The sequence below is a fragment of the Rhododendron vialii genome, chromosome 3a (assembly GCF_030253575.1).
Source record: "Rhododendron vialii isolate Sample 1 chromosome 3a, ASM3025357v1".
In the NCBI taxonomy this organism is placed as follows: domain Eukaryota; kingdom Viridiplantae; phylum Streptophyta; class Magnoliopsida; order Ericales; family Ericaceae; genus Rhododendron; species Rhododendron vialii.
Genome location: NC_080559.1, coordinates 1,298,564 through 1,319,796, shown reverse-complemented (window position 1 = coordinate 1,319,796; position 21,233 = coordinate 1,298,564). Strand labels below are relative to the sequence as shown.

Below are 21,233 nucleotides of genomic sequence, written 5' to 3'. Positions count from 1 at the left end.
CCAGGTTTCAATTTGAAAAAGTATGGTTGAGAATCTGAAATGGTACAAGTCTAGAAGAATAAGGCATTTTATTGATATTCAACATAAGCTCCATCCTGTGTACTAACTAACAACAACTTGCTTAGATTCATCTCCACAATCCAGGGAAAATCTCCAGCTGAACTCAAAATTCATTTCCCATCGAACCACTTTCATTTCCCAAGTTTGAGAAATCCTCTACTGTCAGGCCAGAGTGGAAATTAAGCAAAGAAATGTTATTTACAGTAGAAGGCCTGAAATCCAGAGGATTATTCCACCGCCCCGAGTGGTCCTCGGACCATCTCATAGCAACATTTTCAACCACCAAACCCTGGATATGCTCCATTATCATCCCTGCAGTGCTATGATTAACGAGTTCTTGGCATCCCGGCCTATAATCTACAAATCCATCGTCATAATTTGTCCATCTTGTGTAGGTGAGATCAACGTTAAAGAATCTCAAATTGCGTAAAGGCCCCCCTCTTGATCCGGATAGAAGGACACCGTTTTCTGATATTGCTGTGATGTTTATGAACTGCACATTTGAGATTGAACCTGCTGTATAGCCTTCGTGTCTAGGGCAGGTTGTTACATAAATAGGCTCCGCTCTGCCCCACCACGAGGGATCGTAGTATCTTGTGGTGATATTAATGTTTGAGAAGGTAATGTCACTTACATTTCCTGCACAATAAGATGGAATTAGATCACCAAAATTCTTCATTACTAATTTAGCACAGATGTGGCCCTCACCAAGCCTAGACGCGCAGATATCTTTTCCAGCTACGCACCAAATTGATTTAGTGGCTGTTTTGTTTGAACTTTCATTTCGAAAACAATAAGCCACAGTTGTCTGAGATTCAAAGACCCAAGAGAGAAGAAAATAATGGAAGATTGTTGATATGCAATATGAATTGGATGACAGTTGCAAAGTTCACCATCTTTGTTTAGGGTTTTTTTTTTGAAAAGATCTTTGTTTAGGTTTCAACTTAAAAATTATTAATGAAAATGGATAAACTAATAGTTTATTTGTAAAGGTCTTATAATTTCCAGCTTTTGAAACAAAAATAACGTATACGTGATGCATAGAACCAAAGATGAAGGATCTGTAAACACAATCAAGACCAACTTCATGAATGAGGAAGCCTAACAAATCAAAACTGAAAGAGAGGCTATTTCTGTTCAATCCAACACGCTAAATTTGTAAAAGCTTCATCCAGCAGAAAAGAGTCCAAAACCCACAAATTTTACAGAAAAGACTCCAGAATCATTACGATGGGCCAGACACAGATCAATGAAGTTCTGTCAAACACTCACGCACTACATTTGGGACACTTTTCTGTGGTATTTTTTGAGGTCTCTAGCATTACTGTTTTGTAACTTGACACGCATGCAGCCGAGGCATTATCATACTCTTTTGGCTCCTAGCAATGTTTTTATTTCGATCTACTTCTAGAACCATTAAAAGCTAAGCAGAAAATTAGCTCAGAAAAGGAAAGAAAAAAAACTAGCCAAGGAATGCATGGAAGCTGTTCAACTTACCTCCATCACGAATCTGCAGTCCAAGCCCCCGATGAGAATCTACAATGGTGATGTTATCAAAAACCAAGCCCTTGAATTCAAACCAACTAGCGCTACCAAGCTTGATCGCTGAAGATTTAGTTCTGATCCAACAATTTGTTGCCGTTAGGTTATAGAGAGGGGCAGTAGAAGTCTTCGGGCATATCGCATCATCTCCTGTATTGATGTTGCATCTTGTGATGACTGTGTTATTTGAATCCTCTATATCTATCCCGTCGTTGTTAGGTGTATCAAAATCTCCGTAGATTGATACATCATGAATGGATGTGTTTTCACACTTTACTATGTGCAAGCTGCAGTCACATAACTATTTTTTCAGTTAGAAGCACAAAACTTAAGAAAGAAAAGGGAAAAGAAGTTTAACCATTTATAACTAAGAAACTAACTTCAATCATGCACCCTGTTTGATGAATGTACGTCTTTGGAAATCAACAGCAGGCCATGTCAATAAATATGTGCGCTCGTACCCAATTTAGCCTGACTGGTTAAATAGAAATGTGACCCAATTTTAAAATAGAGGAAATTACAGTAACCCCCCTTTAACTACGACCCGGCCACACATTGCCCCCTTTAACTATAAAATCCAACACTTAACCCCCTTTACCTACCATTTCGGTGAAATCGTGAGGATGCCGTTAACAGAAGTGTGAGATTTACCTTATTACCCCTTTTCTTTTGCATTACATATACATACATATATGGGGGACTGCATCTGCATTGTACATATTCAAAAAAAAAAAAAACTGCATCGTACAAATCGGGGGAACGCACACGGGTTCAACCTCACCACTCTCCGAAAACACACATGTCAAAAGCACAGACTGTAAAACCAGTCTCCTCAACTTCGTAGTCGAACAAGTAGCTTGATCAGAAGGCAAGCGCGATAAATTGAATCAAAACCCTGGCTTTGGAACAAGCGATTATAATCCAAAAACAAACGATTTTGATGGTGGAGACACAAGAGAAGGGTACTTACAGCTAGCCTAAACGCTGATTTCACAAACGTGAAGAAATCAGCTGTGATAGAAATCAGCAGTGAGAAGGAGAGGGGAGAATCCGCTGCAGTTGTTTGGGATAGTGAAGACCGGAACACGAGTCAACTCAGTCAAGTGATAGATGGAGCACGAAATCAAAATCAAGATGAGACGCAGATCCGAGGTCGCACTTGACGGGTCATTCACTGAGCCAACCAGGGGAGAATTTGGAGAGGTACACGTTGAGGTTACCGGCGAAATTGAGGAGGGAAATGATGAGTCGTCAGTCCGGTGGAAGATTGAAACGGACGATTAGTTGCGTCGTAGTTTTGCCGATGTCGGAAGGGAGTTCGAGGAGAGGAGGAGGAGGGGAAAGGAGTAGCAGTAGGGGCCGGTCGGACCGGTGGGTTTTCTCGATGGCATCGTCGTTTTTATCGAGGGCGCGTTTTGTTGCGCCGCCAGAGGTGGGGTTTAAAGGGGATTTAATGGCGGCAGTGGTGAGTTGATGAGAGAGAGAGAGAGAGAACTGCTGCAACTGCAGTTGTAATTAGAAGAGAGAGATGGTTTTTGCATATGAAAGTGAAGAAGAGGGCAAAGTAGTCCACTAATTGAGTTCGGTCCAAATAATTAACAGATTGCAAATGGCATCCTCACGATTTCGGCAAAATGGTAGTTAAAGGGGGTTAAGTGTTAGATTTTATAGTTAAAAGGGGCAATGTGTGGTCCGACGATAGTTAAAGGGGGGTTACTGTAATTTCCCCTTTAAAATATGAAATAGCGACCCCAAGAATGGATCACTATTTAGCCAAGAATGATGAGCTGAACTCATCCAAGTTCAAACAGTCAATCCCATGAGCAACTGATAAAAGTTTGATTGTTGATGCACATTCTTCTTCGCATCTAAGGATATGAATATATACGTACCTATATAGAAAGTCATAAATTTACTTGGAATGCATATACGCACGTATACAGTCGTAAACTTGATTAGAATCAGTTTTCTTGTAACCTTCTTCCTCAGTAAGTTCAACATTTTGCGCGCTTACACCTTCTCGATGCCCTCAATTACAAATCTTTGAAGTAATTGTCATCATATCACACTTACAGTTCTTGAACAACTAACCTTATTCCAAAACATAAAGGAAATGCAAACAGAATAGGTCCCCTTTGGGAAAAAAAAATTCAAGGATGAACTTGTCAAGGGTTTGATAAAACTAACAACCCTGTACTTCGCCCAAATCTCACTTTACCCCCTTCACTTTCATTTCAAGTCAAACTGCAATGTCGCATCTCCTTCATTTTGAGTCTGAATCTCAAGAGCATAAAGGAAGAAACCAATTTGGTGTCAACTCTAATATTTCAGTTGTATGGACTTTTAATTTTCCTATATTTCCCCTTACAAATCATCTTGTTACTGCATAAGTGACTTCCAATCTTATTAACCGCAGGGGCAGTACGTGAAAAGTAGCATTTTTCTAGAAACTGCCTCATTTTTAGAACTGATGCATCTGGTAGTCTTTATCTTCCAGTTAAGGGAAACAAAGAGAGTGCTTTGCTTCTCTATGTATACAACTCTCCAACCATAAGTGTCATTTATCCTTTCTGCTTAAAGATTCTTTTTTTGTTTTGTTCATTTCAGATCAAACAAAGGCACCACATTTCTCTGTAGTGTTTTTGCACATATACTGCTTCACATGAGCACCTTTCCTTGTCATATGTTCTTCTGAATTGAATAATTTAATTTCGTGAGTTTTTTTCTTTCAGTTCTTTACCAGCGGAGCAATATGGTAGACAAACACAAGTACATACATGATTGCACACGCGAGCGCGCGCACACATGCATTGAGAGTGCACACCCTCTTGTGGCAAATAATAAGCTAATGAAAATTGGTATTCGAGCCACATGTGACATTTCTCGCCTCAATTACACTTCCAAAATTTTACTAAAATCCCACATCAGTTCCTTGACTTTTAATCTATTTTCAATTCATGCCCCAAGAGAAAATGCAAATGAGGCTCACAAGCCAATTTCTGTCAGTTTTATGAACACTAGATAGACAAAAGGAAGGCGTATGTGTGAAAAATTTGTTTGTCACAATTGAAAGTGGAGAGGCATATGTATAAGATATTAGGGGCAGTAGATGATGCGCTGACTTTAAACTGTGTAATTCTCACGCATCATAGCAACTCTTCAAAGCCTTCATCTTGAAGGCTCAAAAGCATCATATTTAAATCAAAAAGTAATTCTGAAGAATAGAACTACGCACATGAATTCCAACCACCATTCTTCATTTCCATCTCTACTTTTCAGGGATTCATTCATTTTTCTCCAAACCTCAACTTCACCTCTAAAATTTAAAGCTTCAATCTATTAAATATATCGATCTTTGATCTGATTTCACAGATATTGTGAATTTCTTTCCAATTATACTAATCTTAGGTAAACGAGTTATAATACTAGTTTTTATAACATTTTGAAGTGTGAAAATAAAATGGAGAAGGTTCTTCATTGTTCGGATTCTTCATCCATGGAGAATCAAAATTGGTTCTTCATTTCAAAGAATTCAAATCAAATATGGTTAGTTAATAACGATTGTTCATTGAACAATCAAAATAAAGAAATGAACTTGGCTGCAAATACTCTAAGGGTATATTATTGGACTACAGTCTAATGAAAATAGTCCAGTTGTTTCTGATGAATGGTATTTTAGTTGATGTATGTAAGAAGAATGACAGTAAAAACATGAAACATGAGCTTGAGTCCATTTAGTTTAGCGTAATATCCGGAAAAACATGAGCTTGAGTCCATTTAGTTTAGCGTAAACGCCTAGTATCTCTGAAGTTGGCAAATGAGTAAAGATAAAGAGAGAGAAGAGTCGAAAACACGCACCACCAGTAGGCCGGCTGAGTCAAGCTGACGTTCCAAACCCTAACATCCCGACACCTCAAAAACCCAACGAGTCTTGGCCTACACTCGTCGTCGAAACACGCCCCCGTCCGATTCCAACTCACCATCACATTCTTCCTCACATCGAACCTCTCCACGAACTCCAGCCCCTGTCCATCGATCACCCCTCCGCCCGTTATCCCCACCTCCGCCGCGTCCTCCGCCACCACCACGTACCACCTGCTCTGCTCCAACGGATAGTCTTCCAACTTGGTCCCGCCCAGTATCTTCGCCCCCTTCTGGATGTCCAAAACCACGCCTGACTTCAGAAAGACCGTTGCGGTTAGGTAAGTCCCCGGTGGGAATACCACGCGGCAGGCGGCGGAGGCGGAGCAGGCGTCGATTGTGGATTGGATGGGAAGGGTGTCGTAGCGGAGGCCGTCGCCGACGGCACCGTGATCGGTGACGGAGAGCGTGAGGGTTGGTTGGGGGAGGAGGTTGTTTGGTGACGTGGAGGAGTGTGATTGGACGATGGTGGAGGAGAGGAGGAGTAGAACAAAATCGAACAATCGGGTTGTCATCTGGAAATTTTGCTGTTTGTTGATTTTGGATTTTGGAGCTTTGAGCTTCGGATCAGATTTTAACGGGTTGGGAACAATTATTTTTATTTACTATATATTATACTCCATCCGGATAAGATTACTCATGTTTAAGCTAAACTATTTTTTTTTAATTTGTTTCTATTAAGAAGAATTTGCGTTTTTTAGTTTTGTACCAAATTTTTTTATGAATTATTGATTTGTCTGAACGAGAAAAATCGAAAAAGTAACAATGACATTTACCCCCTTTGCTTCTGGCCTAAATTGCTGCTTCTTGTGCAAAGAATTTTCAAAATCAACAAAGTATAAAATATAAACGATTTTTTAAGATGTCTAGAATACTCGGAAGAAAAAACACCAAAAATAAAATAAATAAGAAAGGGTGAGTAAAAGAATTTGATGGCGACAAACAGGATCAGATAGATCATAATTGTCTAAATTTGGTGGCATCATAAATGTCTGAATTGGATGGCTTTAGCATAGTTGATATTCAAATGTTAAATCAACATCGAGTGAGCAGGGCAAGTGGAGTAATAAAGCATCATGTACTCCCATGCGTTTGATGGGTTTAAATCTCACTAACTACAACTAATGATGCTAACTTTTCTCCAAGCAAAAAACAAAAGAATATCTTTGAACAAGTAGGCTAAATTCCATCATGTAGTCAAAAAGGCATCACTTAACAATGTTTTCCAACAATACATGTGTAGTATCAGATTGAGTGACCCTCTCGAGTTAGTAAAAAGGAAACTAATATATAAATATATCAATTACTCATCTCTAGTTGAGATTATAAATCTGGATTTCCAGCTGACTAGTAAATAGGAAGGCATGGAAACCCAAATGGAATGTTAAGGCTCCCTCTCTTCTCTGCTAACTGCTGCTACTATAATTCTGATATATACATTAGGAGCTACTGGTGGGCTTCAGTCCATATCTTCATAGCTCCATTTTGAGCTGATTTGAGAGCAGAGATGCTGTGTCAAGATAGAGATCCCAAATTAGCTCTTTAATTCCACATTAATTTTCTTTCGGGGGTCTAAAACGAAGACACAACACAGCTGACGATGGAAATGCAATTATGTAGAAAGAAGAAGAAAAAAAGAGGCAATTCCGATAACATCATGTGAAAAGAGAAGAAAAGAAATCATTTACATAGTACAAAACCTGGAAGGCTGGAAATGAATTAATTAACTAGTTCTGTTCTATTTTCCTTGATTTTCTATCACTGCAGTAGTCTGGCTTTCCGGGGTTTTACAACCACCCCCGCCCCCCCTTTCCTTTTTCGTAATAAGTAGAACCAATTTCAAGTATCGGAGAAAGAGAAAGATGTACACTGTATCATTTGAGTGGCGACTCTTGGTATGTTTTCCCTGCTCTGATTAACAATTAATGATATGATAAGTCCCGAAATGTGTTTGCCCTGGGAAAACTGGCATCTGTAACTATGAAAGCTACACACATGAGAAGTTTGAGTCAGGGATTGTGCATTTCGCATTCAATGTCCGGGGTTTTTGCTTTCGATAATGAAATTCAGTATGAAAAGTGTTTAGCAATTCTTGATCGGTACTTCTCTAATCTTGGTATAGTCTTAATATAATTTATAAAAGGAGCTGGAAAAGTAGAAGAAAAGGAACAGTATACTGCATTGTGAAAACTGAAATTCACCTGAATTTGTTGGAGAGTCATAGCTTAATAATGAGTTATCTGCATTAATGAAATTGTGGCTTTCTCTTTCCCAAACGGGCTGATGAAGTCCATCAAAATGCCAAATTTGTTGATAGTGTGGTCTGTTCCCGTTAACTTGGCTGTCTGGCCACATCAATGGCATTACCGTGCCTGGGAAATTACTGTCCACTGGAGATTCACTCTGCGAATTTAAAAAGGTTAATGAAAAATTGGTAATACTTCTTATATCCAAATTGGATCTGAAACTTTTTTCTCTTCTTTTCAAGATGAGGTCGCAAAGAGGGAAGTAGGGCTCCCATTGAAACGCTCTCCTAACAAGTCGACAGGGATAATAAAGTCAAACAGTGTCTCAACATATCAAGAGATGTGGTCTATTTACATACAAAGCTTGGTTCATATCAGAGAAGCTTTTAGATGAATCGCTCCTTGTGACACTCTTGACTTCATGTGATCACCAATTAATTTAGGCTCCGTTCTAGAAACCTTCTTAAAAAATAAGCAGCTTATTTCACATTTTCAAACTCAAAAATAATGTAAATGAAAAATAATATTTCAATTTTTTTTGCATCGTATAAAAGATCTCATTGAGATCTTTCAAACAAGATCCATATTGCATATTTTTAGATTTCAATAAACCCATAATTTTTTAGCTTAAAATTGCCTTCTTAAAAAATAGCGGCTTTTTTTTAGTTTCGGAACAGGGCTTTAGTGTATATTGGCGAGTGGTGACTAAAGATCAAAGTGCCAAGGCTTGATGGGGTTGTAACAGAAAGAATTACGTGTGAGTTGGTTTTTAGAAAGGAAAAAGATATACGTCAAGGGTTGTATTTCGTTTCTCCTTTCACCACTCATGTAGCTTCATGCACAAACCCATGTGTATATGTCACACCAAGTGAGGAAGCCAAAAAATGAATTCCGGGGCCCAAGGAAAGTTGGAAAAATAGAACTTAGTTTCTGAAAATAATAAGTTCTTCTACAAGTGTCTTGTACCTAGAAAAATTGAACTTCAGTCATTTTATCGATTATTTATCATCAAGAAAAAAGGAAAAACCATTCACTTAGTTTCATAATAGCATACGTACTGGTAACCAAAGCTTTTAAGGCATAGTACTGGTAACCATTCCAGTCAAACACATGTTATTAACAGTTGGACATGGTAATGTGCAGCAGGCATAGTACTGGTAACCATTCCAGTCAAACACATGTTAATTAACAGTTGAACATCGTAATGTGCAGCAGGCAGATAAGCTTAGGTGGTCCAAGTCTGGTCCCTGTTCTGCTATTATTGATAGTGAAAATTTGTCCTTTGGAATCTTGAGTTAGGCACCTTGCAAACTAGAGCTACATGAATTCTTCGAAATTCAAATATAGAGATGTTCAAATATGGAGATGTCCCACACTCCAACTCTAACTACTTCTGAAGTCCAGATAAATTGGTAATTTAAAACTATTACTCCGATAGTCCGATTATTAAACAAGGGAGTGAAACTAACGCAAAATTGGCTAGAGAGTATTAGCATAATGTTAAGAAAGGTGTGTAGTACTTACTTCTGCAGCCAATAGACTGTCGAGGTTGAACTCAATTCTTGGGTTAACAGCTGCAAGTCTCATTGATAAGAACTACGATCAAACAAATATTCAATCAGAAACATATTCCTCCAGGAAAATCAAACCTAAGAAGATATATCGTGGAAGCACTCTCGGAGATTGCCATATGATCATGGAGCTTTATTCCGAGTTCTTGAATTCAACAATTCATTGGCATCACCACCTTTTAAGATTGGAAATATTTTCACCTTATTGCAACCAAATTATTCGATAAGTAACAAAAGAAACATAAACCAAATCTAATAATACAGAAACTTCCTTAGTACTCTTTTGCTTTAGCATAATTACTGGCTTTATAGAAATTCAATAAAAATTCCATCAAATCCAAAACAATACACCGACACTAAGCAGTTCTATATAAGATGCTAAGGATGTGTTTGCCTAACCTCCACTTGACGTTGCAAGTACTGTACATGGTTAATAATCTCATCCAGCACCATAGCTGTACCCGAAATCTGCAGAGCAATCTTTTCCTCAGTACATAGATGAAGATGCTTAAACAAATGGAAACACATTAAAGTCTGCAATTTTTTAGTGAATTGGTTAAACCTTTTTCACGTAAGCACCTAACAGAGTTATCCAATTTATTCTAACCCAAAGAGATGAAACATAAGTGGCCCCACCACAAGCTTTCTGTTATAATTGCCAGGTCCTTATATAGGAAAAGGACAGTACTCCCCTTAGTTGGGCTGTTTTAAGACTTCGCAATTAAAAGGCAAAATACTAACGTAAGCAGGCCAACAAGAGGCCACTGGTCTTCTCCTACCTAAACCGGTACAGCTAACAAATTTTGCAGAGTTCTACAGATGGATTCAACCGCCTGTTTGATTTCAATAGGATTAATAATACACAATTCGTGCCATAAATACGCACAAATTTCAGAAACAAACTTTGTGCAAGATACAATGTTGAAAAGTTTGGACACTAAAGGAAAGTAAACATGGGAACTATGATTTTGGCAATGCTTAAGTGGGGCGACCACAGGTATCACAATAGGGCAGACACAAGCCAAAGATCCCGCAATAATCATGTGGAAACCAAGTTGCACTTCTGTTAAAAAGGAGAAGAAAAATCGCGTTGCCTCAAATTAGCCATTTTGTACACATACCTATTCCACTATTCAATTCTCTGTCTCCCTCAACCTGCATCTAGATCGTACACTAAGGAAAAGCCATACTCAAATTGATCACAAAAACCTCAACCACCACACATCTCAAGAACCTCATTGGTGGTCCCTGGGAGAAACACTGTGTCTTGGCCTTAATAAGCAATCCAGTTGTCTTGGGTCATTGTTTTTCAGATGATTCCAGAGGGAGATGCAGTAATCAGATGCTTTTAATTTCTGTCAAAGAATGCTAAACACTAGTCTTTTTGTATTGTCTGGCCTGAATAAGAAATCCAGTTGTCTTGGGTTTTTTCGATGATTCTAGAGGGAGAGATAAAGTAATCTGCATTTAATTACTGTCAAAGAACACTAAACACTAGTCTTTTTGTATTGTCTGCTTCCAATTAAACAACTATGCTCGTGGTGGCAAACCATCACATCACATTGTTACAAGTTTGGTCTGGGCTGTCAGCAAGTGTTTTCGTGTGGAAGTGGTATTCTGTTGAATCATATGTGATTGATGCCTAACTTAGATCCAATGTGTGTACCGTTGCTACTGTACCATATGCACCTCCAAATGCATGTATAACACACAGCATCTCGACTGAACAAATCAACATATCACCACTAAATAGGGCCCCCTAGAGTCATGTACATTCATTTAAACTTGACAATAGCATGTACTTCACAAGAGGTAGTAGCCAAATGCAAGGACCACATGTGTGTCATTGTACGCGTAATTGGGTCCAACGAAATTAAGTTTGTACTAGACATTGCCAACATCAGACAGTGGCCAACATGTGGAGGGGGAAAAAGCAAGGACTACTTCAAAATGACAAAAACAACCTTAAAAGGACTCCTAACAAACATCTGCAAAGAATTAGGGAAAAACAAAGTGGAATTACAAGACAGCCTTTGACACATATCTTGCCAAATCTTTTTGTTAAAAGGTGAAAACCAAATAACACTTGTTAAAAAGCCTAACCAGAACTTCAACAGTATAATTACACTTACACATTTAGATTACAAGTCTAGACAGATTATCAACAACATTGATCATTATCTTAAGTCTAAACCCACACATAAACCACAAGACATGGGTTATGAAATATGAAGAAAGCAGAATATTATACAAGCAGAATGTATATGCACAATTTGCATATAAAGTAAGTGATTTTGCTACTCTTCGGTTCTGCATTAACACTATTTTCGTTGGTGCATACTATAAGTAAAAACTATCACTATCAGTCTATCACTACCACATCCTTGTTACTTCTTTGATTTACCTAAACAAATTCTGTTCTAAATGACTGTACCCTTCCATACAAAGTAATAATTTACGAACATAATTGACAGCTAACAGGTGACTAACCTTGTTGCATCCGGGAACTAGATCCTGCAGTAGCTTCATCCGAGCATTAATCTTTTCTCTCCTAGCCTGCAATTAAAAAATTATCAAGAACTAATACACCGATTAACAGTTACTTAAATCGGTTCGAGTTTGAGATTGGTACTCTCTCAGCTAAGCTATGGCTATCAGTAGCTTGACCGCGGCGAGCTCGGACATGGACGTAGGGAAGCTTCTCGCCGTCGTCTGAGGTCTCATTTGCCTTACTTTTGCTCTTTTTCGTCAACCCTTTTCCCTAATTCATCATAGAGTAATTGAATTAGTCCTAATTAACCACAAGGGAAGCTAGCCCACTTTAAACAATATAGACACAGAACAAAATTGTACACCTCTGTTCCATTTTTTTGCTCACATTTCCTTTCTGATTGTTTGCAATTTTCCAAATTAGCAACCACCAAAATGACAAAGTTCCAATTTTACCCCTTTAGTTTTAAGTTGAAGGAAATACAAAGTTTAACACAAAACCAATAAAATGGATATTTGTAGAAAACTAAACACTTTTTAACCCAAAAATTTTGAGTCAATTAAAAGAGAAATTTCCGTAAGGAACGAAAAAAATTAGGACGTAGAGAGTAAAAAATAACAGAAAATGCTAACCACAACCCCGTGGACAGTGATTAATTGCAAAAAGTGCATCGATATTTATGAAATATGTATAGATTTCAGTGTGAAAAACGTATTGACGTAATGTGAAAAGTGCATTGTAACTCTGAACTTTCTTGACATTATGTTTGCATTATCTACGACGAGTCTACGATCCAGGGGACTGTCGTTAGCTACCCCCGCCACATGGGAAACCCTAGAAACCCAATTGGGAGTAGAGGATTGGTAATAGTAATACCTTCTTCTCTCGCTCTTTTCGCTTAGTTGATTTCTGATTGCTGTTCGGATTAGACGAATTAGGGTTCGAATCCGTATCCACCGGTTCCCGCTTCACTCTCTCGCGCGAATTCACAACCGAATTCACCGGGATCAAGCTCGTCTCCGACGATTTCTCGGCCGCGAAGACCGAGAACACCGCCGCCCGCTCGAGCAGCGCGGCGTTCGACGGGAAAGTCGGGGTGCTGTCGAGGGAGCGAAGGAGACGGTTAAACGGCGGCGGCGTCTCGTCGTTTCCTCCCGGCGCGTGTAGCAGCTCCATCGCTTGGTTCGGCGGGAGTTCTAGAAGGGCTGTAAAGGAATTCCCAGTTTCCGGCGCCATTACTAGCCTCTGAATTTCCTCGCCCAATTGGAGTGATTCCACGCCGTTTTCCGTGGATCTGGAATCAGTGCCTGAATTGCCCTCCATAAAAGAGCACCAATTTCAAACAACTAACTGAGCTCTAGTCCAATTCAACTCATGCACTACTTATTAGGGAATTTGGAAATAAACCCAGTTCAGAAAAACGAGGGAAAATGATAATTGTGGAGTAATCTTCACTTGACTGAACAATTTTTATCAAGTGTAGCGGAGGCAACGTTGCTTGGGTGCTTGTTTCTATACTGTCTCTCTCTCTCTATATATATATCTCTCCCTCTCTGTTATGGTGTCTGGTTTAGAGAGAGAGAGAGAGAGAGAAGACCGTCGGATTGGTGGTGGTGTAAATAGGAGTATACTCGAGTAGGGCGGGGACCGGATAGGAACGGAGACCCGACAGAGTTTTAAATCGAAGAAGATGATACGTCATTTTCTTGCATTTATATAGGGATCGTATAGAGGGATCAAGAAGTAGAAATAGGGATCGTAGATATACTACTCCCAGGAAAATACCCTATATACGTACCACAAATTTAGCGCGGGGATCAACAAATTTGGAATCCATGAAGAAGAATGAAAATCAATAAATTTTTTACTTGGTATGGAGGGCAGCAAACGAGCCTAGTCGCGAGTAGATAGAGATTCTACTCGTTGAGGGTTCGACTTTCTTTGGTTCGTAAATGAGCCGAGCTTGAATTTTGAAATATTTAAGTTTATTTAGTAAACGAGTCAAATTAGTCATTAAGTTGCCTCGTGTAATTAAAGCGTTGCTTCTTTTTAAGGACTCGATTTGTTTATAGAGGGACGTTCAGTACTCGGACCGAGCTCGAGTTTGAGATCAAATATTTTGGCTCTACTCGAACTACAACGTTGCTCCTTTAATGAGTCGGCTTGACAGCTTGAGCTCACAAAATTTTTAAAAAGCTGAGCTCAAACATCCTAAAGCTTCTCTCGGCTCAGCTCGTTTGCACCCATGACAGAGAGGAAAAATCGAAAGAATGTTTTGTCTCTAGGTCTTGTACAATGCATCGGACCCCATGCTCATACTTGTAGAGTCCACCATAGGTCCAATCAAGTTCCTCTTATGTTAATTCTCAAAAAAAAAAAAAAAACTCCCCTTGTGTGATGATATATCCTGTAATTTCCGTGTTATGAAAAAACTTAGACCACCACGGTCATATTTATTCGGTTTGTCACTGGTTTATGTACAGTGCATTATGCCCGATCGATCCCCATAGATTATTACTTCCGTTTAGTCTCAAGTGATGCGAACTTAAAATCACCACGATTCCAACCATCCATTTAATAGGTCTCCTAGTCTTGTACAAACCATCCATGCCAAAAACATATCAATTGTATCAATAAGAATCTGATTGCGTTACCTTTGACTTGCAAAAAGAACACAGTCAAACTACAATTTTATTTAGTTTGAGCCAAATATGATTCAATTCATTTTTTTCCTTCAGCCAAATCAAGAACACATAATTTTGATACAAAGCACGCATCTCAACTAGCTTTCCGTTGCTAGTGGGGCACTGGGGTTGGTTGTTGAAGGTGGACGCTAATTTGCTCAATATGATGGTTGATTGTTACCCGTGGTGGTCTACGCCGGTGGCCGGTGGTGAGGCTTTGTTGCTATGGTGGTCTACGTTGGCTGTGGTGGTGGACTTTGTTGGTTGTCAAAAATGAATTCTAACCGAAGTACTACAATATCAAGCATGTGATGAGAACACCATGAGTCGACGACGTGCAATGCACGTATTCTAACGCTAGGATTCTCATAAAAGGAAGTTATACAAGTGATCAGAATTTCTCCTATGTGGTAATTTCTAAAATTAAAGTGAGCACAAGACGACGTGCAACTAATAAGAAGACTAGTTTTTACTGAAGAGAGATAATAGTGCCAATTAGCCCATCTCAATCGATCTTGAAATAAACTGAAGGCAAAGGCCCAAGATCAGGCCTAACGAGATATCTATCAAGAAAGAAACACCAAAAGCATCATATATTTTGGAAATCTGGAGTGGTGGATTAGCCTGGAATGGCTGAACAAGCCCAAAAAATTAATGTCAACTAAATAAACAACACAGCCGAACACGAAACCACAGTTTATAAGTAGGGCCGGCTTGATGTGGCCTCGGCCATGCATGGTTTTTTTCTCTTTCATAAGGTAGCTTGGACTAGCTTACGTGCATCGTATTATGCTTCTGCAAACTCCACCAACCTTGGAGTCTTTCTCATGGATAGTCCTAAGAGCGTTCTTATGGATAATTCTTTTTGATACCTCATCGTCCTACCCCTTGATATAACAACTTCACAAACCCCAAAATATAGTGTTCTGATGTTATGACCTAATTTATTTTATTTATTTTTTTGAATAAGGTTAAAAAAGATAGAGTTATGTGAAACTTGAATGCACTTGAATTGTATGGTTTGTACTTGTGAGTCTCCTGACCTTCAATGTAGGCATTTGTTTGAAATTAGATATTGGGAGGGAGACCTACACTGGCACAAAGCATATGAGGCTATGATCCCAATTTGGAACTGGAATTAAGGCACTGTGCCATTTCCAAATTAAGTGCCATTAGTGCATTGCAGGCTAAAAAGGAGGTCCTCGTAGGTAAAAAATAGCAATGGACAATAATTGGGTCACAGTTTCAGGAACTGGCAGCCTCTCCTATAGTATATGCTCAGAACAATTTACTACTACTGCTACTATTATAGACATAGGATCTGATAGGATCTGAACTTCAGTTAAAACCATGTTTATTTAGTCTGCAAATCTTGACCTTGGGTCAAACTATCTTTCCGGTCGTTTTAAGAATTTTGGATTTTGAATTCTAATTATTAATTATCATATTTTTCTTCAATCATTACTTTCATTTTTCTCTCCATCTTTCTCTAATCATTACCCATATTTTTAATCGTTACTTTATTTTTCTCTACACTCATTACCTACAAATTCAAATTCAAATCAAAAATACCAAAACGAACGGGGTCAGACCGGAATTGAGTATTGACGTCGTCTATCTCATACAATATCTCGTGGAGAAGAATCTTTACGAGTATGTTCAGGTTCAAAACTTTCTACTATATGTGTAATGATCAATTCTTGTGGGACAGTCTACACGAAATTAAAGTTCAAACTTTTACTCCAACTTTAATCGGGTTCCCCGTTGGTGAATAGTTGGGATTGTCTCTTACGACTCATAAAATAGTTTAAGTTGAGCAAAAGCTAATTCGGACCATCTAAGTGATCATAATATATCCAGGGACGGACCGAAGCCGGGGCACGTGCCCCCACTTGAAATAATATATTTTTTCTATATATTAGCATAATTATGAAAGTGTGCTAATATATAAACATACACACTTGCATATATCTCGAAAACACACATATAGAATTAATTTTATGCCTGAATTTCATCGTTTGGTGTATTTATATTTGTTGTTTTACGAGCTATTTGTTTATTTGAAGTTATTCTTTCTTAATTCTCTTTTTTTTTTTTTGGGAGAAATATTTTAAAATGAAGTCATTTACAAAACCAGCTCGATCATTCTAAAATTTGTCAATGTTCATTTAAAACACACTTTAAAATTTTTGTATGAGATTTGGTGCTCATTTTTACCTAATTTAACTTAAGTATGCATTATAAACTTTTATATTTATTAATGCATGCCTTAATTTTGTACGATCTTACTATAGTTAACTAAAAAAATGAACTCTCGTCATTATAATTAACAAGTGCCCCACTAGGTTATATTCCTGAATCCGTCCCTAAATATATCCAATGCTCTCGGAGTACTTAGTGACATTTTTACATGGTACTCTCTAAGGCTCTATTTAGAACTCAGGGAAAAGAAAGGAAAATTAAAGAATTTTCCTTCCTATTGTTTGGTTGTAGAGAAAGAGAGAAGAAAATAAAGATTTTGAGTGTAGTGAATAGTAAATTTTTTCTCCCATTTTTCTCTCATTTTCCTTATCTTTTATTTTCCTTTCCTTTCTTTTCTTTTCCCTTCCCTAAGTTCCAAACAGAGCCTAAGTCTCAACAAATCATGTAGCTAGCAAGAGAATTTTGTTGCTGGAACATCAGCAGCAAGCACTCTTGCATGTTGAACAGTTTAAAGATAAAAGGGCTCCTATTTATTGGCATGGAAAGATCGATAAAGGGTGACCCGCAGTGTTCGTCGCGAAAACTCATTGGTCAAGAGTATCATATAAGCGACACATGATACTTCATATCATTTGTAAATGGTAACGCAAGAGTACTGTGAAAGTCACCTACTCTGATATTAATCCAAAAAACGTAAAACTTAAATCCGAAAATGATTCCGAAAAAGATAAAAATTAGATGTGAATGTATTTTGCAGCAAAAGGAGCAGAGAGGGAACAAGAAAGCAGAAGTTGGCAGATTAATAATTGCATCAGTACTAGTTGTCCAATGAAAATGAAATAACAATACCAAACAATGAAAACAGGTTTTTCTTTTTTGAAAAGACTACAATACACATCTTTTATTTGAGTGTGTATCATATGCACCCTTCAAAATGTTATAAATTGTAGAGAAAATGTTACGAATCGTATTGCTAAAAGGTTACGAATCGTATAAATGTTACGAGATATACCAAAACGTTATGAATCATAATGAAAATGTTACGAATCGTACTGCTTAAAGGTTATGAATTCTAAAACAAAAGTTACGAAACACACTAAAATATTATGAATGAACCATAAAATAAGTGCATATGGTACACCTTTTTAAGGGGTGTGTATTGTAGATTTTTTCTTTTTTCTTTTTTTTTGGCAAATAGATATATCTCAACCAGTAGTTAAATGAAATCTTGTCCTCATGATGGCTGGCTCCAGTTCAAAAAAAACAAAGAAGAGAAAAAGATAGCCAGACTGGATACTGGGGTAATTTTTCCTCGTTTTCTCACCGCAATTTGAGGCAGGCCTTGGCAGTATAGTAAAGTTAGGGGGTGTTTTGTGATAACTTAAGCGCATGATATTTTTTGTCGTTGACTTTTCTAAATTCTTGGTAGATTTCTCATGGATCTATTTAGATTGATTATTAGTTGATGAATTGAAAAAGTATAAAAGTTTGAAAACACGTTCACACAAAAGTTACTATTCCAAATGAAAAACACATAAAAAACGTGCCGTAAAAGTTTAAAACGGTTTTGTTTTGACCAAGCAATTGGCAAAAATAAGACTTTCTCTAAAATGGCAAAATCCCGAATTTGAAGACCTGAACGATGAAATTTGGCCAAAATCTAGCATGCATGCATCCCCGCATAGCAATGTCTCCTCGTTTCCAATCGAATCTGAGTCTTCAAAGATGGTTCCTTCTGTGCTCATACTTTTCTCAGAGTAGCACTTCGACCCTTGTGTCAGAACAAGCAACATTTTCTCGCGAGACTTTTGTGAGTCCGATTGATCTAAAGAATTTCTCCGTAGCTCGTACTACATCATAAACACATTGCCACATATTCTCATTCGCCAGATAAGATATATAATCAACTCTTCTAAGATACAACAAATGCCGCATAGGAACTTGTTTGTTTTACATTTTAATAAAAAGTTTTTTTCAAAAAATACCTATACTTTCAATTATTACTCTCCACTCATTACCTTATTTCTAATCATTATTCTCATTTCTCTTTCTATCTCTTTCCACTCATTATCCCTACTTTCAATCATTACTCTCATAATTTTTTTTTCAAAAACTCATCAAAACACAGCATAAAACACTTCAATTCAGCAATTCCAAGTTTGGGGTTCGTGGGCAGCTTTGCCATTTAAAGGGTTTGGTTCAGTGTTAGGACCACCTAAAAGTTGGCCCAAAATCAACACTACGAAGTCATGATCAAGACAAGGACTCTCAGATTTTGTCCACCAAGGTTGGCATTTTAGGCACCCGAGGGTTATCCTAATGGTCGAGACTTGAAACTCATGGTCTTCTTTTAAGATTTTAGATTTGAAATCTTTCAGGTAATATCAAATCTTTTGGGGTAGTCCATGCGATGCTAGGTTTGCTCTGACCTTTTATTGAGACCCTGCGAGTAGAACTGGATGGTCCCAAAAATTAATTAGTCGAGATGTGTATAAGATGACCCGAAAACTAGAGTGATAAAAAATGATTGGCAAGAACTACTTCTCTCTCCCTTCAATGGTGACCAAGGCTCGAGTCCTACGAAGAGCGGAGCTTTGGGAGCCAGAGCTATAAATAATCTTTAGACCCCCCTATGCTAACTCTAACACGGTAACACCCTCCCCTGACCCCCGCTAATGTACACAATATTGAAAAACTAAATAAATATTGGTTGGCATTTCAGGCAAGAAAATATTTGAAAAACACATAGTGGGCCAAGGGCATGTGCCATCCACGTGAGCATGGCCCATGTTGTTCACTGCAGAGATTGTTTTCTTGGGATGACTTTGATGGGAAACCAGGCCCAGACACCAAAAGTCAAGTGGACCCACAAGCCTCTCTCCCTGTTTCTAAAGGGCTCCAACAATGAGGTCTCTTTCTCATTCTGGGCCCGTGGTTGTGCTACACGTTTATGTTTTATTCGGCATCTATCTGTTCAGTTTCTTATAAGCAAATTGGTGGTTGTACATTTACCACCCTTGAGAGGGCAATCAGGGCGAATTGAGCAACACGTTAGGGTAAAAGATTTAGTTATAACTTACCATTATTTGGGGGAAGAAAGATAGGTCACTTAAATACATAGTAATTCTTTGATAGGTTACTGAACGTTACTGCCCGCTCAATCATTGCTTTATGCTCTTATTCTAATAGTATAAGATTTTTATTGAAAGACGTACACTTTCACGTTTTTATTCCCGCTTTCTCTTACGCTCATGCGTGCTGTTACGTGACTTAGGGGAGGAGGGAAGTACACCCAATGGTCGGCAGGCCAGGTATTGTCTGATTGTCTTGACAGTAATGTGTTGGGAGCTTTGTGCTGGCGCGCGACTAGGTCTTAGACATTAGTTTGTCTCGCTGTTCAAAAAAAAAAAAAAAAGACATTAGTTTGTCTCGTTTTGTGCTTACTGTTTATCTTTAGTTTTTCGGATTGGCACGCTTTCCTTTATCTCTATTTTTTTAGAAAATTTTCAATGCCGGGTGGCTACCACGTGGTACCCGCTCGACGCATCTAGGCCTTCTAAAAGTGTTTTGGACAGTCCGGATTTTAAAAAAACTTTTTCCCGGAAGAGTTAAACTCTTCTCTGAAAAGATATTTTTAAAATCTTGACCATCCAAAACACTTTTAAATGGCTTGAATGCATGAACGGACATTAGGTGGAATATACTCACCCGGCACTAAAAATTAAAAAACCTCTCCTATTTTTTAAATGGAAATCCTGTAGATGCCTGGCTTTATCGAATGAAGTTTTGCTTTGGATAAAAAAAAGAAGGTACTGTCGGACTGATGGGCCCTCAAGGTGACCCACCACTTGTTTAACCCAAACAGTTTTGTTGGCACTGGGCCATGGGCCCAAAAAGAAAACACAGAGACAGCCAGAGTCCGGCTTGGGCAATGAAAAAGACCCAACCTAACAGATTTGAGTGGTTAAAAATATCTCATCCGTGGTACCACTTAAAAGTAGGTTGGGCCCATTACTGGGTTAATGAAAAAAACAGTTGTCTGGCAATGTCAGATCACTGAGGGCCCAATGAAGAACTGGGGGATAAAAATATTTGGGCCCACTAAGGAAGCGTTTCCGGTAATGAATAAGTTTTGCGAAAGAATTTGTTACAATCAAGTTATTAGCTGTTTCCGATAGTGAATAAGTTGAAGGCGTCAAGTTACTTCTGGTAATAGATAAATTGTCAATTTGTGTGAACAAGATGGTAAAATATAAAATAAGGTCGCTAGTAGAATGTTCCAAGTGAGCTCGCACTATTCAATCACTAGTACTCTTTTATGATTGTGCAATACTAGAAGGCAAGCCACTACTTTTTTTAGGTGAATGATACGAAAGTGCAGGTTTGGCACCCCGACACCTCCATCAGATAGGAGGTGAGCGTGGACCGAATTGATTCAATTTTATAGCAAATCAACAACCAAATCAATACATGCGGACTATGAAATTGTAGAACCAAACCAACCTAGATTATATTT

The 21,233-nt window shown here is 38.3% G+C and overlaps 2 protein-coding genes across 5 annotated transcripts; both read right to left on the bottom strand.

Moving 5' to 3' along the window:
- Positions 1–51: 51 nt before the first annotated feature.
- On the bottom strand, positions 52–6,315 carry LOC131320800 (probable polygalacturonase At1g80170). The gene is made up of 3 exons (XM_058351660.1): positions 5,461–6,315; positions 1,558–1,889; positions 52–699 (listed from the first exon to the last, which is right to left on the bottom strand). The coding sequence occupies exons 1-3, from the start codon at positions 6,036–6,038 to the stop codon at positions 164–166; spliced, it is 1,446 nt and encodes a 481-aa protein (XP_058207643.1). The 5' UTR covers positions 6,039–6,315; the 3' UTR covers positions 52–163.
- On the bottom strand, positions 1,752–13,510 carry LOC131320801 (transcription factor bHLH48-like). 4 transcript variants are annotated; one of them, XM_058351663.1, is made up of 7 exons: positions 12,708–13,509; positions 11,973–12,101; positions 11,831–11,896; positions 9,740–9,808; positions 9,294–9,365; positions 7,725–7,926; positions 1,752–1,889 (listed from the first exon to the last, which is right to left on the bottom strand). In XM_058351663.1, the coding sequence occupies exons 1-7, from the start codon at positions 13,152–13,154 to the stop codon at positions 1,879–1,881; spliced, it is 996 nt and encodes a 331-aa protein (XP_058207646.1). In that variant the 5' UTR covers positions 13,155–13,509; the 3' UTR covers positions 1,752–1,878. The 4 variants fall into 4 exon arrangements, with proteins under 4 accessions (XP_058207646.1, XP_058207647.1, XP_058207645.1 ...); XM_058351664.1 differs by lacking the exon at positions 1,752–1,889 and adding an exon at positions 6,689–7,033 and having other exon boundaries at positions 12,708–13,510; XM_058351662.1 differs by lacking the exon at positions 1,752–1,889 and adding an exon at positions 6,689–7,117.
- Between the last annotated feature and the right edge of the window lie 7,723 nt (positions 13,511–21,233).

What these genes read in the sequence shown, in the direction of transcription:
- LOC131320801 (XM_058351661.1), bottom strand. Translation starts at nt 13,154, where the DNA reads ATGGAGGGCAATTCAGGCACTGATTCCAGATCCACGGAAAACGGCGTG. An exon ending in ACTTGCAACGTCAAGTGGAG is followed by an intron (nt 9,366 to 9,739) that starts GTTAGGCAAACA and finishes GTTTGATCGTAG; the next exon opens with TTCTTATCAATGAGACTTGC. An exon ending in ACAGTCTATTGGCTGCAGAA is followed by an intron (nt 7,927 to 9,293) that starts GTAAGTACTACA and finishes TTAAATTCGCAG; the next exon opens with AGTGAATCTCCAGTGGACAG.
- LOC131320800 (XM_058351660.1), bottom strand. Translation starts at nt 6,038, where the DNA reads ATGACAACCCGATTGTTCGATTTTGTTCTACTCCTCCTCTCCTCCACC. An exon ending in ACTCAGCCGGCCTACTGGTG is followed by an intron (nt 1,890 to 5,460) that starts GTGCGTGTTTTC and finishes ATGTGACTGCAG; the next exon opens with CTTGCACATAGTAAAGTGTG. An exon ending in ACTGCAGATTCGTGATGGAG is followed by an intron (nt 700 to 1,557) that starts GTAAGTTGAACA and finishes CTTATTGTGCAG; the next exon opens with GAAATGTAAGTGACATTACC.